This window comes from Epinephelus lanceolatus, chromosome 11, assembly GCF_041903045.1.
Source record: "Epinephelus lanceolatus isolate andai-2023 chromosome 11, ASM4190304v1, whole genome shotgun sequence".
Taxonomy (NCBI): Eukaryota; Metazoa; Chordata; class Actinopteri; order Perciformes; family Serranidae; genus Epinephelus; species Epinephelus lanceolatus.
Genome location: NC_135744.1, coordinates 35,438,154 through 35,452,434, shown reverse-complemented (window position 1 = coordinate 35,452,434; position 14,281 = coordinate 35,438,154). Strand labels below are relative to the sequence as shown.

Genomic DNA, 14,281 nt, shown 5'->3' with positions numbered 1-14,281 from the left:
GTCATGTTTGTAGTCGACCAATGAAGATGAGTTTACATATCACCTTGGGTTCCTCCTTCACCTTCTCAAAATGATCGCACACTTTGGATTTCCTGCCCGACATGTTATTAACTAGCCTGTGGAATAACCACAGGTACCAGCCCTGGAAATTAGGGGCTGTGTCTTTAACCACCTGGAAAAGAGAGATCGGACTCTGGGTGCTACTCTTGTGCCTTTTTTGTGCCAGCTTTCAAGAGCACGGCGGCAGGTTGCATGTGAGGTTGCTAAGCAACCTGAACAAGCAGCGTATAGCCTATTTACCTGAAATCCTGAGTGCAGAGCTGATCTTCTTCCAGGTGCTGTTTATAAGTGTGTAGGCCTATCGTCCCGGGGACAGATGTAAAGCTCTGGGTAGCCCCGCACTAACATGATCAACGTTTCCGTGTTTATCAGACTGAATATTTACAGAAGAAGGGAAAGATATCTGTCGGCTGTGATTGGTTTGTAACACGACTCCTCTCTGACCGCTGATCGTAGCCACTTCCTGTGTCTGTCTTTTCAAATTAAATTCCCACATGGTCCAGTCATATAAGTTTTGATTCATTTCGATGAGGTGCAGCTCCTGATAGAGATTCTTTTTTTGTGTGTGTTTTTTTCTGTGACTAAGCAACCAATGAAATCTTGCCGACTAATGACCTTTCTAGTTGCATAACATTTGGTCGACAATTAGGGGGCAGCCCTTGTAATCTGTGATATCGCAGTTTGTAGTTTGGGGCAAAAAGGCCACATCACACACTGTGTATAAGATTGCACATTGAGTCTATAATTTATGTATGGATATTTTAAACCACACCGCATGGTTCAGTGCATATAATTGCCCCATTATGCAGAAAACAAGGTAGACAATATGTAAACCTCTTAGGTTATATGCTTTGTCTATCAGCTGTTCTTCTGTGTGTGTGTGGGTATGTGTGTGTGTGTGTAATGGAGGGAAGTATGGGAATGTGAAGTACGCATCTGTCTCAAATATGTTTTCTTTTTTATTTTCTATGTATGTTCACCAGCCTGGGAGTTCATATATTATTCAGCAGCTACACAAAGTGCTTACACTTTCAGCTCTAATTATTTACCATATGGCTTTTCCAAATGTGTCAGCAGAGTTGAAGAGTTGGTCACAGGCTCGATACAGTAGTTGAGTTATAATTGCAAGACAAGACCACCAGGCAACACTGGCAGGCTCTGTATTTGTCACTCAGTGTTTTGCAATGTGTCTCACACTGTACTGTGCCAATGGGCTGCAGCACTCATAGCCCGTAGGTGTCTGTGCTTTCCATACACAGCGAACTACTGCCTAAATGATGGCAAGGAAATGTACACAGACTCTGAATGTGCATCTGAGTAGTACTGGAAAAAAATTATTAGATAGAAGATTTAGATTCAATAAAATGCTATCAAGCCCTAACCCTGATGTGTGCCATTTTGGTACGTAAATCTGTGACATCTGTCGTATGGTTTTAATCAAGATACCATTCAATATAAAGACTTGAAACAGCAAACAAACAAGTTGGCTACTGTGGCTGTCAAGTTGAATTGTGACAGCTCAGAGGCACATAAGTGTCATTTCCAAGTGGTGTCTTTCAAATGCACATGACAAACTGAGACATATATATGATTCACAGACTGACTATGGATACGCACAACAGTTTTCATGGCATTGTTATTGCCAAAGCAATATGTCTGTCAACGGATGAACTCTCGCCGCAGTGTTTTGATGACATCAAGAGATGTATGCTGCTCTCATAGATCACCTCTATGGATCCTGTAAAGCTTGACACTTTGACAGAGTGCTGAGGGTTATGCCGGTTGAAGGAGGAAGCTCTGTTTATGATGCATGTGTGTATGCAACTTTGTGTGTTTGATTTGTCCCAACCATATGCTCTAAACAGATGAATATGCCTGGTTGTGCATTTATGTGCACACTATCGATGCGCTTCACCACTCCTAACTCCGGGGCTTTTCATCTGTGTGGGTTTAGCTCCTTTCATTCTCTGCCTTGCTCTTTCTCTAAAAAGGGAATAGCCCTGAGGCCTGAGCTGAGACAAGTCAGATGACATGACAGTGTTGGCAGGCATTGGGATAGCTCTGTGTGACTAACCCTCTTAGTGACACTGTCTCAACTGTTTCTATTAATTGATAGGGACTCTCAGTGAGAAAGCAAATCCTGACAAACCCCATGTAGGAGAGCAGCAGAGTGGTGACCTTCAGGCATGGGGAATGTACAGGAATTAGAAAAAAGGAAATAATAAAATGCAATATATAGTTTGCATGTGTGTTCTTGTATAAACTCATGTGCAAAACACGAGCATGTCTGCAATACATTTAAGGGTAAGACTGAGCAAGTGCCGTGAATGAGGGGGAGAGTGATGAAAGGAAAGAGGAGGTGATACAACACAGTGCCCCGGTGCTGATAACTGTAAATCCCAGTGGTGGAGGAACCTGTAGCTGACCAGCCAGTGCTAAGAACAAGCACAACCACAGGTTGTCACTGTGATTGATTGTGGTTACATCATTCTCACAGCAGAAGTCAACATGGACAAAAGCTGTCACACAGCGTAGCTGCAGGTAGAGTGGGAAAACTTACGGTTGACTTCATTTTAAATCACAAAATGGCTGCATACCAACAACAAGACTGAATCTAACATCCAGATCTGGTCTTTGTTGATATAATGATGATTTAAATGTTAAATATGGTGTTGATAAAACTGGATCTTTACTTGTTTTTACTTATTTATTTTAACTTATTTTGACCAGATAACCCTGAAACTAGCCAGCTTTGTTCCAATCTCATATAAACAGAAGACAACTTAGATTCATACAGAGGGTGTGACATACTGTGGAAGCATCTATCTGATCACTAATCAGTGCAACTCCTGAATGGTCTGTATGGGTAAGGCTTGATCCACACATACATGAATATATTTGCGAACAAAGCTTTTCTCATGTTTTGTCCTTTTGTCCACATGCAAACAGCAATTTAGGTGAGTGAAACTGAACCTTTTGTTAAACTCCATCAAGGGTAAAGATTTTCAGAGACTCAGTGTTCAGAAGTCTGTACGACGAAGCAGGATTTGATTTTAGCGAGGTAACTTCGGGGTTAACTCTGGGTTTTCAGTACTACGAAGCTGGTTCTCTTTTTATCGGGATAAACTACCATGGTAACTTACGCTGAACAGCTGACCTGCTCCAGACTTCAAAGTATCGGATCACAACCTGTCAACACCCCGACCTCTGACCAGTCAGATCACTTTAGGAAAAAGTTATCCATGGACAAAAGTCCAGAGTCTCAGGTAAAAAAAAGAGTAGCCTATATGTTGTTATAGGTCAACTGAAAAACTTAATTGTTCCAGGGCTTGATTTCCACTCCAAACAGAGAGATCGTTTACACACTATACACATGATTTTAGCTGTATTTGAACTTATGCAAAGTTTACTTTAGTCCGCAGTGATCACTGACACTGCTGCTACTTCTACTCTCTGATTCATCACTGCAGCTCAAAATAACATCAGACACCTGTTTGATGAGAAAAAAAAGATCATATTTAATTGGTAAAAATAATCCACACACTGTTAATTGGCTCCTGTTATTATAAATGCCACATTTTGGTCAGTGATTAACTAGGCCTCTTTTCCACTTGTTATTGCAGTAGAAGAAAGTCTTTAAATTGCTTTATGTAACATATTAAACATATCAACCAACTAAACAGCAAAAAATACTCGATACCGCTGTCACATAGGTTCATATCTCAGTGATACCTGCATGTAATTTAAGTCCACCGGTGAATTTTTGGATAGTATTTTCAGTGATTGTACATTTGCCGTTATAAGATTACAGAGCATTGTTTACATCCCACACCACTGGCATTTTACTGTCTGGCAGTCATAGACAGTTTCGGCACAGTTTCATCTCATATGATATGAAGCAGCCTACTTCATTCATGGTTCTGATGATGTCCCTCGCAATTAACACCCCTGCCTCTTTTACATGAGCGGGCTCATGGCTGGATAGGAAAATGAAGAGTTGACTGAAATGCTAACCAGCTTTGTAATATTGGTTATCCATACAGCCAGTGTTAGGGTTAGTCAAACCAGATAACGAAAAGGTATCCTGGGTAAGCTGAACTGGCTTCGTAGTACAGGTCTCAGTATTGTGGTAGAGAAAGCTGTGTTTTTACTTGTGCGTGTTGTTATCTCATTTGCGAGTCATTACCATAATAGTGCTGGCCCTAACCTTGCCAACGGGACTTTTTACATGTTTACACATAAATGTGCAGTTACTCTTCCACTATGTTTTGGAATAAAATTTTAAGAATGTGCTAGACAGTGACTTGGTCACTACTCCAGGTCACCTTCTAATAAAAGCTTTCTTTCAGGGCACTAATTGGCCAACATCTACTTTTTGTGGCTTTTTGTGTTACATTTATATCGCTGCCTGATGGTTTGGAAGCTCTGGACAGCACTTCAATTGCATCTTTGCATTTTAATTTGCACAGAATTTTTTCTTTTTATGACAGTGCTTGTGTGAATGGGAATTTTTTTGAGAACAAAGGAGGGAAATCTTTTTTTTTCTGAAGATTTCTGTGTGCGTGTGGACTACACCCAAGAGAGGAGTGATCTGCATCTGTAGTATGGCTTGCCATAATTTGCATTTAGCCCATTAAAATGAGATCTGACTGACGGAGCTGAATTTGAGTGACGAGGTGTAAACAAGAGTTAAGACTGCAATAACACACATGTGATTGAGCTACACTGCAAGGCTGTAGAGCTTTTGTAGACGATGAAAATGAAAGCATGCCTGCTCACTGATCTGGGCCACAGCTGAATTGCAGTCCACCGTACAATGCTTCACACTTCCACAATTAACACTTTATATTTCACAGCTATTTTTATGCAGGACCACCCACATAGTGACCCCTTGATTCTGAGTGAGATCCACCTTAATCCAAACATCACATCCATTAAATGAGAGCGGGCAGTCCTTTTCACTCCAGAGAAATAAATACACAGTTCCAGTGGCCCCCAACTGAAAGCCGATAGCAGCGCATGCAACAGACCTCTTTCTCTCTTTGTAGCCTTGCTTTTATTATAGAAGGCCCTCCTGCAAAGATGAGCTGGACCAGAAGAAAAGAGTGTCTGTTTGTGCGAGTGTGTGTGCAGGTGGATTTGTGTGTGTGTGTGTCTACTTCTGTGAGGATACAGGCGAACAAGTGTATAAATGTGCCATGGCAGCAGTGCCTACCGACTGGAGGCTATTTTAATGAATAGCACCATTCAGGGTGAGACATGAAGGAAACAAATTTGCTGAAAACACTTCCTTCCATGAAGGGCCCCAGCTGGCTGGCTGACTGGTTGCAGGCTGGCTGGCTGACTGGTGTATGTGTGTCAGAGTGGGTACAGCAGGCGATAAGCCTTGCCCCTCTTTATTGCCCATCAGAGTGCCAGGCTTGAAAAACAACTTCCCCATTGTTGCTCATAAATCAAAACCACTAAATGCTGTTTCCAACTCAATTCCTATTTTCGACTGCAGGGCCGTAGTCATAACTTTGGTGTAATGATCATTCAATTACAGGCCACTCAGACAGGGAGCGAAGAAGACCGATATAAACAGCGATCCCCTATCTATCATATTTCTGTGCGCGGCCTCGTGGGAATTGCTACATCCGCCTTTGTCGCCCTGTTTGTGTGTGTTTGCATGAATCCATTTCTCACAGATCTACCTGTGTTTACATGGATGTCTGTGTGTATAGTCAAGCGTAGAGGTGTAAACGTTTACAATTCCTCCTAAGATAAATTGTTATCACACAAGGAAACTGCTCTCTGTCCCCGACGTTCCCTTCACATATACATACATGCTCATTCTCTCTGTCCCACTATCCCTCACACTCAATTGCTTTCTCTATTCCTCACTTTATCTCAGTGTCACTCTCTCAGACACACACTCTCCCTCTCTCTGCTACCTCCCTTCCTGTCTCTATACTCCCCCTCTCCCCACCTCTCTCTTTATGAACTGCCCGTACTCTGCTTCCTCTTTGATAAGACAGGACAGCCCAACAGGCTAAGCAGAGTGGTGGCCCTCTACCTCATCCACTCAGCATTATTCATCCAGTCATTTCAGAGCAAAGAGGAGCCTCGTCTCTGTAGAGCTGTGCATTACTGACTGTATAGATGCATATTGGCCATCTGGTTACTTTGGCAAATACAGTTAATGTAACAGGGCAGCCTCGTCTAAAGAGAAATAGTTCCATCACCAAAAGGTCATAAGTTCACTCACTGCAAGAACCAATATGAATCTGTCAGCGGTTGTATGACCTGTCAGTGTGCCATGAATACTGCTTGCTCATTTTCAGTCACACTGGATACAGTTATGAGTTATGACTTGCTATCATGGCTTTTTCTTACATAAAAGTATTAGTTACTAATATTTGAAAGCCTTTCAACAGTAAAGATTGTCTAGAGCAGTGGTTCTCAACCAGAGGTCCGAGGACCCCCGGAGGTCCTAGAGGGAGTTCCAGGAGATCCTCAGAAAAATAGGGAGTAGTTTATTTACCATTTTTAACTCACTACAGAGGTGAGCCCACTGTGAGTAAGAGACATAACAGTGACAATACTGACCATAGGTTTCACTTCCTCCATGGTTATCTCCTGAGCTTTAGACTGCAGAATTCTGGTCTCAATCATATCTACAAATCGAAATGAATGAATGAATGAATGAATAATTCTAATTTCGATTACATACATCTGGAGAAACAAAGATTATTTCACACAAATTTTGTCACAGTCAATAACTGAAAAGGCTTATTTTTGCCTATCCGATATCAACCAAAGGATAACCTGTTATATCAACAATACCAAAGGAAGAACATAAATAAATTAATAATGAAATACAATACACTCTAAATTATAATCCTCAATTCTTTTACAATTTGATCATTTTACATTAGAATACATTAGAGTAGTCCGTTCCATTTGACTCCCAAAACTGAAACACTCCTGTATTTTACATTTGGTTCTTACTTTACATGTTTCATATAAACAACCCTCTTACATGATAATTTCCTTGTCTTAATTTAAAAGAAATTGGAATACAGTCAGGAAGGCTTTTGTTGACAACTTGAAAAAGTGTTTCCAATGTTTTTAAATACACAATGTCTGGAAATTATAAGGTGTAAGATGCTATAAACAGTTGATTCGCAGATTCACAATAACCTGCCTATAATAACCTAATATTTGTTTTATGTGCATTTCCCCAAATTTCAGCACAGTAAGACATATATGGCATTACAAGTCAACAGTTGAATAGATACAAACATGTCTTATTCAACAACTCCCTTGTTTTACAAAGAACAGCAATAGATTTAGATAGTTTCCGTTTAGTATGTTCTATGTGAGGCTTCCAAAATAGTTTATGATCTATAATCATGCCTAAAAATTTTGTTTCATGTACTCTTACAATTTGAACATCATTTAAGTTCAGTTTTAGCAATTTAGCAATTCGTCACCGAACACATTCATTCATTAAGTGATAACTTATTAACAGCAAACCATTTTTTCAACATGATTAATTCTAGGGTTGGGAATCTCTCTGTGATAGACGATTCGATATGTATCTAGATACACGGGTTACGATACGATTCAAAAACGATATATTTTTAATACAGAACAATTCAATACGATTTGATACAGTGTAGGAACGATATAATTCAATTCGATCTGATACGATTCTGTGGTTAACATTTGTTGATGTAGACATTAATTATACATTATAAAATAAAGAAGCCAATTCTATAAAAGTGACATTCTTACAGTATTTTCAAATTTGTAAAAGACCACATCCCCAAGCACTGTTGCTGTATGGCACTGGCAAAAATAAAATAAAAAGTCAAACAACAACAAAATCCCATGTCAAATTTATTTTTAGACATGGACCAAAAAAAGTCTTGCTGAATGAAAATCATTTTGTTGGATGGGAGCAATATAAAAATGAGAATAAGTTTTAAACTTTAAGTGAAGTGAACTTTAAGTACAATTTAAGTGTTTTAAACCTACTTGTTGTGTTGTTTTTATGGTATTGTCTGTGTTTTTGTATGTATCTTATATGGACTTGAGTCTGGAATAAAGTTTATTATAAGGCTGTACAATATGAACATAAAGCAGAATAAAATAATAACATGCAATGTAGGGGCAGAATCTGACATCTCCTGTTATTAGTTGATATCATGGACTGTAATGACTAGCAGCTTATCACTGACAGCATGTCAGGCTATTTCTCTGTGTTTGCTACACTCTGTTTGTCATTTATAAAAAGATAAATCACGTTTCTATAATACATCACTGATATTTCAATGGAATAAATTACTTATTGACTTACTGATTCGTATCGATTGAGGAGGCTGCTACCGACTTAGCCATATCTCTCGCTTGTCAAACCGGATATCCGGTCATATCGGTTAATCATTCCCAACCCTAATTAATTTCCTTTCTGCAGTTTTTAATAACGCTCTCATGTTATCACCTGAACAAAATAAATCTGTATCATCAGCAAATGTTAAAAATTTCAAGATATTAGATACCATACAGATATGATTTAAATAAAGTAGAAATAACTTAGGTCCCAATACTGAACCTTGTGGAACACCACAGGTTACTCTTCTCAGATGGAGGCTCCTGAAGCGAAATCTAATCAAATGGGGGTCTGTCCTTTCTGTTCTATTCTATTGACACGAAAAAGGTTGAGGTTGAGATTGCACACAATCACAAATACAGAAAACTATACATTATACAGTTGGCGATTTTAAGGTTCTTTTATTAGTTTTTAAATGTCTTAACGGTCTTGGGCCTTCTTATTTATCTGACCTGCTTTTACCATATCAACCCTTGCGGACCCTGAGGTCCTCCGGCACCGGCCTTTTAACCATACCACAAGTTAGGACTAAAACACACAGGGAGGCAGCATTTAATTATTATGGCCCCCGATTGTGGAACAGCCTGCCGGAGAACCTCAGAGCTGCAGAGACTGTTGATGTTTTTAAAAAGATGCTCAAGACTCATCTTTTTAATCAGGCTTTTAACTGATCTCTTTATTTATCTATTTTAAATTCCTCTTATAACCGATTTATCCATCTATTATCTATTTTTTATTTATTTTTTATATTCTTACCCTTCCTCTTTTTACATTCTTATATCATTTAACCTTTATCTTTTATTTTAGTTAGCCTATAGGTTTTAGTTTTGATGCATTTTATGTCTCTGTTTTAGATCATTCTTACCTAGCTACTAACTCAATTTTATGAGCTAAATAGCTTTTTGTTGGGTGGGAGGGTTGGGTTTTCTCTTTTCTTTTTGTTTTCTGTTTGGATCTTTGTTGTTTTTAACCTCTGTGAGGCACTTTGTGTTACTGTTGTATGAAAAGTGCCATATAAATAAAGTTGATTTGATTTGATTTGATTTGGCGCAGAAATGTTGTGTTTCTGATTGGCTGGAAAGTTGTTGTTGTTTTTTATTGACTGATCCTGAGTCCCGCCCCCCTTAGTTACTTTTGCTAAGTCAGACAAGCTTGACAAACAGAAACATGGTGACATCGGGTGCCACAGTGTTTACTAAATAGTTTTTAGACTTCTGGTGATACAGCTTTAAGAAGCCAACAGCAAGGACTACAGTATGTGATGGAAGGATATATTCACAATGGTAACTGTTATGAACAAAGAAAACTTGATGCAAAATGAGGCCTCGGGTCTCAAAGTAAAAGGGAGAAGTAAAGACAGAGGATGACAAGACTAGCAGTCAACATTGCTCCTGCACAGCTGGGTATGTTTTCTATTTTCCCCTTCCGGGGATCAGTAAAGTACTCTATGTAGCCATTACTGAATACAGACTGTGGTGCTGACCTAATGTTAGTCTCTCTTTACTGTAGAAAGTTTCATAAGTTTGTTTAGGGTAGCACATAGCCTTACAGAGATAATATAAACAAAGGGACATTAGCCTACCATCCTATTTGTCCTTTTCCAAATCTCTTTAACATTACCACAGACATAAGGATGAAGCAAACTTGGCTGATATTGGTGATCTGATGTAAAGGCTAATTTCTTTTGACATAGCCATACGTTAGGTAGCAAATGCAGTTTTGCTCACGTTAGCTAACTTAAGATGTGACTGTATACAGTGTAAAGTGTCCATGAAGGTTCTGAGTGTCTCTCACCACCATCTTTTAACCAACTTCAAAATGTGGCTTTCTTTTAGACGAGCATAGCACTAAGCAAACATGGATCAGGAAAGGGGAAAGCTGACCATGGTTCTGCTGGGTATGAAGCTTGCTTAATTGTTTAAGCTTTTTAAAAGGGTGAATATATATCAGCAAACTAATTTCTACCAATCAAATCCAGTGCCAAAATATTACTACGTTACGACACAAACTGTATAGCTACATAAATCAAACAATATGTTAACTGTTCAGCATATGGCCAGGCTACGTATTGTTAACCTGAAATATTCACACCATCCCACAGTCACTCATACTGTAGCTATGTGTACAAACACATTTGCATACTGTAAATGTTTTCAAAATTAATTTAAAGTGAATTTAACATAATTTTAGCCCCATGTTTGCCCTTGAAAGCACAAGGACATGGTGCCTATTCTATCCCAAAATGCTTCCTCGCCTATCTACCAACTAACACAGAAAGTTAGCTTTTTTTTTCGCCAGTAGCCATGTAAGTTCTCTGGCTGAAAATGGCTCTCAGTGCTGTCAAAAGTGTCTCCTGCTTTAACACATCAGGCAGAGGAGGTAGAGGTGTGAACTACCTGGCAGAGGTTCCCAGACGAGTTTCACAAGGTCTTTGTGAACAACGTTGGCAGCGAGGGACTGAATAAATTCAAATTTTAAATTCAGCCTGGAATGGATGCCAACCTTCGCAGCAACACTGAACCAGAGCATGCTGTTACATCATACCAATGTGCGTTGTGCGGGCAGATGTGGATGCATGTGAAATGGAGTAGGCGTGTGTGGAGGTGCATGCATATATCTGTATGTTTGAATATGATAAAATATCTGTAATTCGAAGAGAAAACCTTTATGTACTCTAGGCAGCGTACCAGGGTGCCCCTCTTTCTCTCCATGTCTCTCCTTAACACACTCACACACAAACACTGTGCACAGTTGCCATTTTTTCCACTAATGTTACCTTTCTCTCTCTTCTTTTTGTCTTTCAGGGACACCGTTTAAGCCAAGACTTTGTCTTCCTGGAAATCACTACACACACACACACACACACATACACACGCACACACTGTCATACACCTGCACGGGCACACACACATATATATACACAATAAATAGATGACAGACGCTTGCCAAGCACTCTTTTATGCCGCCTCAGTGCATTGTATTTCTTTTTAAGTACTCCCCTGGAAAGTGAGTGTTTTGAGAGCCGATGTACCAGCTCCTATTGCCAACTTGACCCGGGAGCTCACAGCCTGTGGGCCCCCGGCTCTGGAACCATTTCAAACAGGTACTACATCTCTCTCTGTCTCTTTCACTTCTTTATTTCTGTTCCCCAGTATTTCATAAACACTTACATGTTATGACACTTTTTCAGTGTCCGTCCTGTATCTCCCCTGCCCGAAGAGATTGGGCAAGATGCACACAGCTAAGCTAGCTAGGCTGCAGAACCAGAGGCAGAGAAACTACTTTGTTATATGTATTTATTTCTGTATGCGTGCAACTTGCATGCAGTTTCACACATTGTAGTGGTTTGGCATGTGTGTTTGAAATTACACATTCCCTAATGTGATATTTTGAACAGACGTTGAGTGCACCCGATGTCCTGACTGGATCCAGTGTGACTGACTGAACTCCCAGCTCTTCCTTCCACTCTGCATTTTTTTTCTCCCTCAAAACACCCGCTATTTTTTGGTTCACTGGCTTAATTTCCCCCTCGCTGATGGAGTACAGAGGATGTGAGGCAAAATCTTCAAAGGGTTTTTCTGGTGTGTTCCACAGATACACTGGCCTGCTCCAATATTCACTGTCACATGCACATGCGGATGGAGAAACGTGCACATGTCAGAAAATACAGACACTAAAACACGCACACATGCCACTCACTTACACACACTACATGCTTTACATGATTTTCACAATGTCAGGATTTTATTTCCTCTTTTCCTATAGACAGAAATAAACTTTAAATCATCAGTGCATGATTGAATGACTATCATAAAATAATACCTGGTACTAGTTCCGAAAAAAATCACGGAAACGCACAGCACATGCCTACAAGAACAAGAGGGGAGGACACTGCAACATTTTTAAAACAAATGTAAAGCTAAAGGTCCAGTGTGGAGGAATTAAGGGGATATACTGGCAGAGATGGAATACAGTGTAATATAATAAGTATGTTTTCTTAAGCAAATAATCACCTAAAAATAAGAAACTGTATGTGTTTTCGTTACCTTAGAATGAGCCATTAAATGCAGCCTACATAGGGAGTGATAGAGAGTCATATTGCACCACCATGTTTCTACAGTAGCTCAGACTGGACAAACCAAACACTGGGTCTTTGCGTTTTTGTGTTTATGCATCAGCCACTGTGCTAAGTGTCAGAAAAAGGCAGATATTTTTACGTGACACTGCTTTATTCAGTGTTTTGATCAGTTTTTAATCACCTGCTCTGTTTGTTTTGGAGAGGAAGAGACCTCTGCGGATAATTGGTCCGTTAGTAAAAACATCTGGATCTCAAGTTATCAGAAAATAAAGCTGAGCACACATTAGCAGGTGCTTGGCCAGTGGTCCATGTCCAGCATGCCAAACAGCAGTAGGAGAAACACTGATTTGTATTGTGAGACTGCTTTATTCAGTGTTTTTACCGGTTTAAATTGATGGGTCCATTTGTTTTGGAGAGATGCAGATAAATCAGCTCATGGTAAAAAGCCTCCTGAACATCTGGATCAGAAATAAGGTGAGCACACATTGGGTTGTTAAAAAAAATAGGTTAGCAGGAGCTGGGCCAGCAGCCCGTCTGCAGACCCAATCAGTGGGTCTGTTTGTTTTAAAGAGGAAGAGACCTCTGCAGATAACTCAGATCCTGGTAAAAACCTCCAGGAGATGTTTCAGCTGGTTGCAATCTGCAATCCTCACAGCTAGATGCCACTAAATCCCCCTAAATCTTACACACTGTTCCTTTAAGTTTGCCTGATGTTACATTAAGACAAAGGATTCTTTTGAGCTGCAAAATGTACGACATTCAAGACACTTCAGGGCAACAGCGAATGTATAGAAACTGTGGGAAAAAAAGAAAGAAACAGAGGTAAAACCACAACTGCACACACTTGCTAGTGTCTCATACAGTAACCTGTATCCTGGCAACAACTGATTTTTCCTCAGAGAAGATTCAGGCCTTTACACTCATTTTGTATCATTTCCTTTTTCTGTTTTTTTAATCTACTTATTGTAGTGGTTTTAATTGAAGTTAAAGGATCCCTACACTGGTTGCCAATTATCTCTTGAGATGGCAGCTCTGGCTTCTGGTTGTCATTAACAAAGCAGCTGAAAAAAATAGACACCTAAACCTATCATCATCAATTATACGAAATGCCAAAACGTATTCATTAATAATCCACTTGTGTGGATTTGCATACGATTATGCAGAGTTTCCAATTAAGTAGAGATTGTAACATGTTAAATTCATGTGGTGTCTAAATATAAGCTGATGTGTGTTTGCTTCCTCGTGGCATCCATCATCCACGAGGATGTTCTCATTAAAGGTGTCTCTTAATAACACAGGCACCTTTTGAAAGGAAAAACCTGCAGACGGTGCCAAAAGCTTATAGTAGTCCTGAAAGCTGTACACCTCCTCTGGCTGTTTAGTGGATGGGCTATTTGATTTTGATTCTCACAAAAAAAATATGTACAATTAATGTAAATTGCCCCTGTGTTCTTAGTCAGTCTTGAAAAACTGATTTTTTGGGTTCTTTAATTCTGTGTTATAATTTTTTTTAAAGATATTCTGGTTTGTAGGGAAGCTTTTCATTTGTTGTAATTATGTGTATTTCTTCTGAGCACTTTGATTTGTGAACAGACCAGCATGGTAGAGCTCAGTTCGACAATACTGATAGAGTAAAAATATGCATGATTAAAACTTTGCATCATACACATAGTTTTTTTTATAGAGTAAAAATATGCAATGCAATAAAAAATGCAATATAGACTCTGGTAGACCCCCTAGGTTGGGATCAATTGCTCCAACAAAAA

At 39.4% G+C, this 14,281-nt stretch overlaps 1 protein-coding gene across 2 annotated transcripts in view; it reads left to right on the top strand.

Annotated features, from left to right (window-relative positions):
• Positions 1 to 13,332, top strand: part of gabra6b (gamma-aminobutyric acid type A receptor subunit alpha6b) — a 36,570-nt gene extending 23,238 nt beyond the window's left edge. For both annotated transcript variants that reach the window (XM_033648915.2, XM_078172566.1), the window contains one exon: positions 11,242 to 13,332. In XM_033648915.2, coding sequence (XP_033504806.2) covers positions 11,242 to 11,254 — 13 coding nt within the window. In that variant the 3' untranslated portion in view covers positions 11,255 to 13,332. The remainder of the gene's footprint in view (positions 1 to 11,241) is intronic.
• The last annotated feature ends 949 nt before the right edge of the window (positions 13,333 to 14,281 follow it).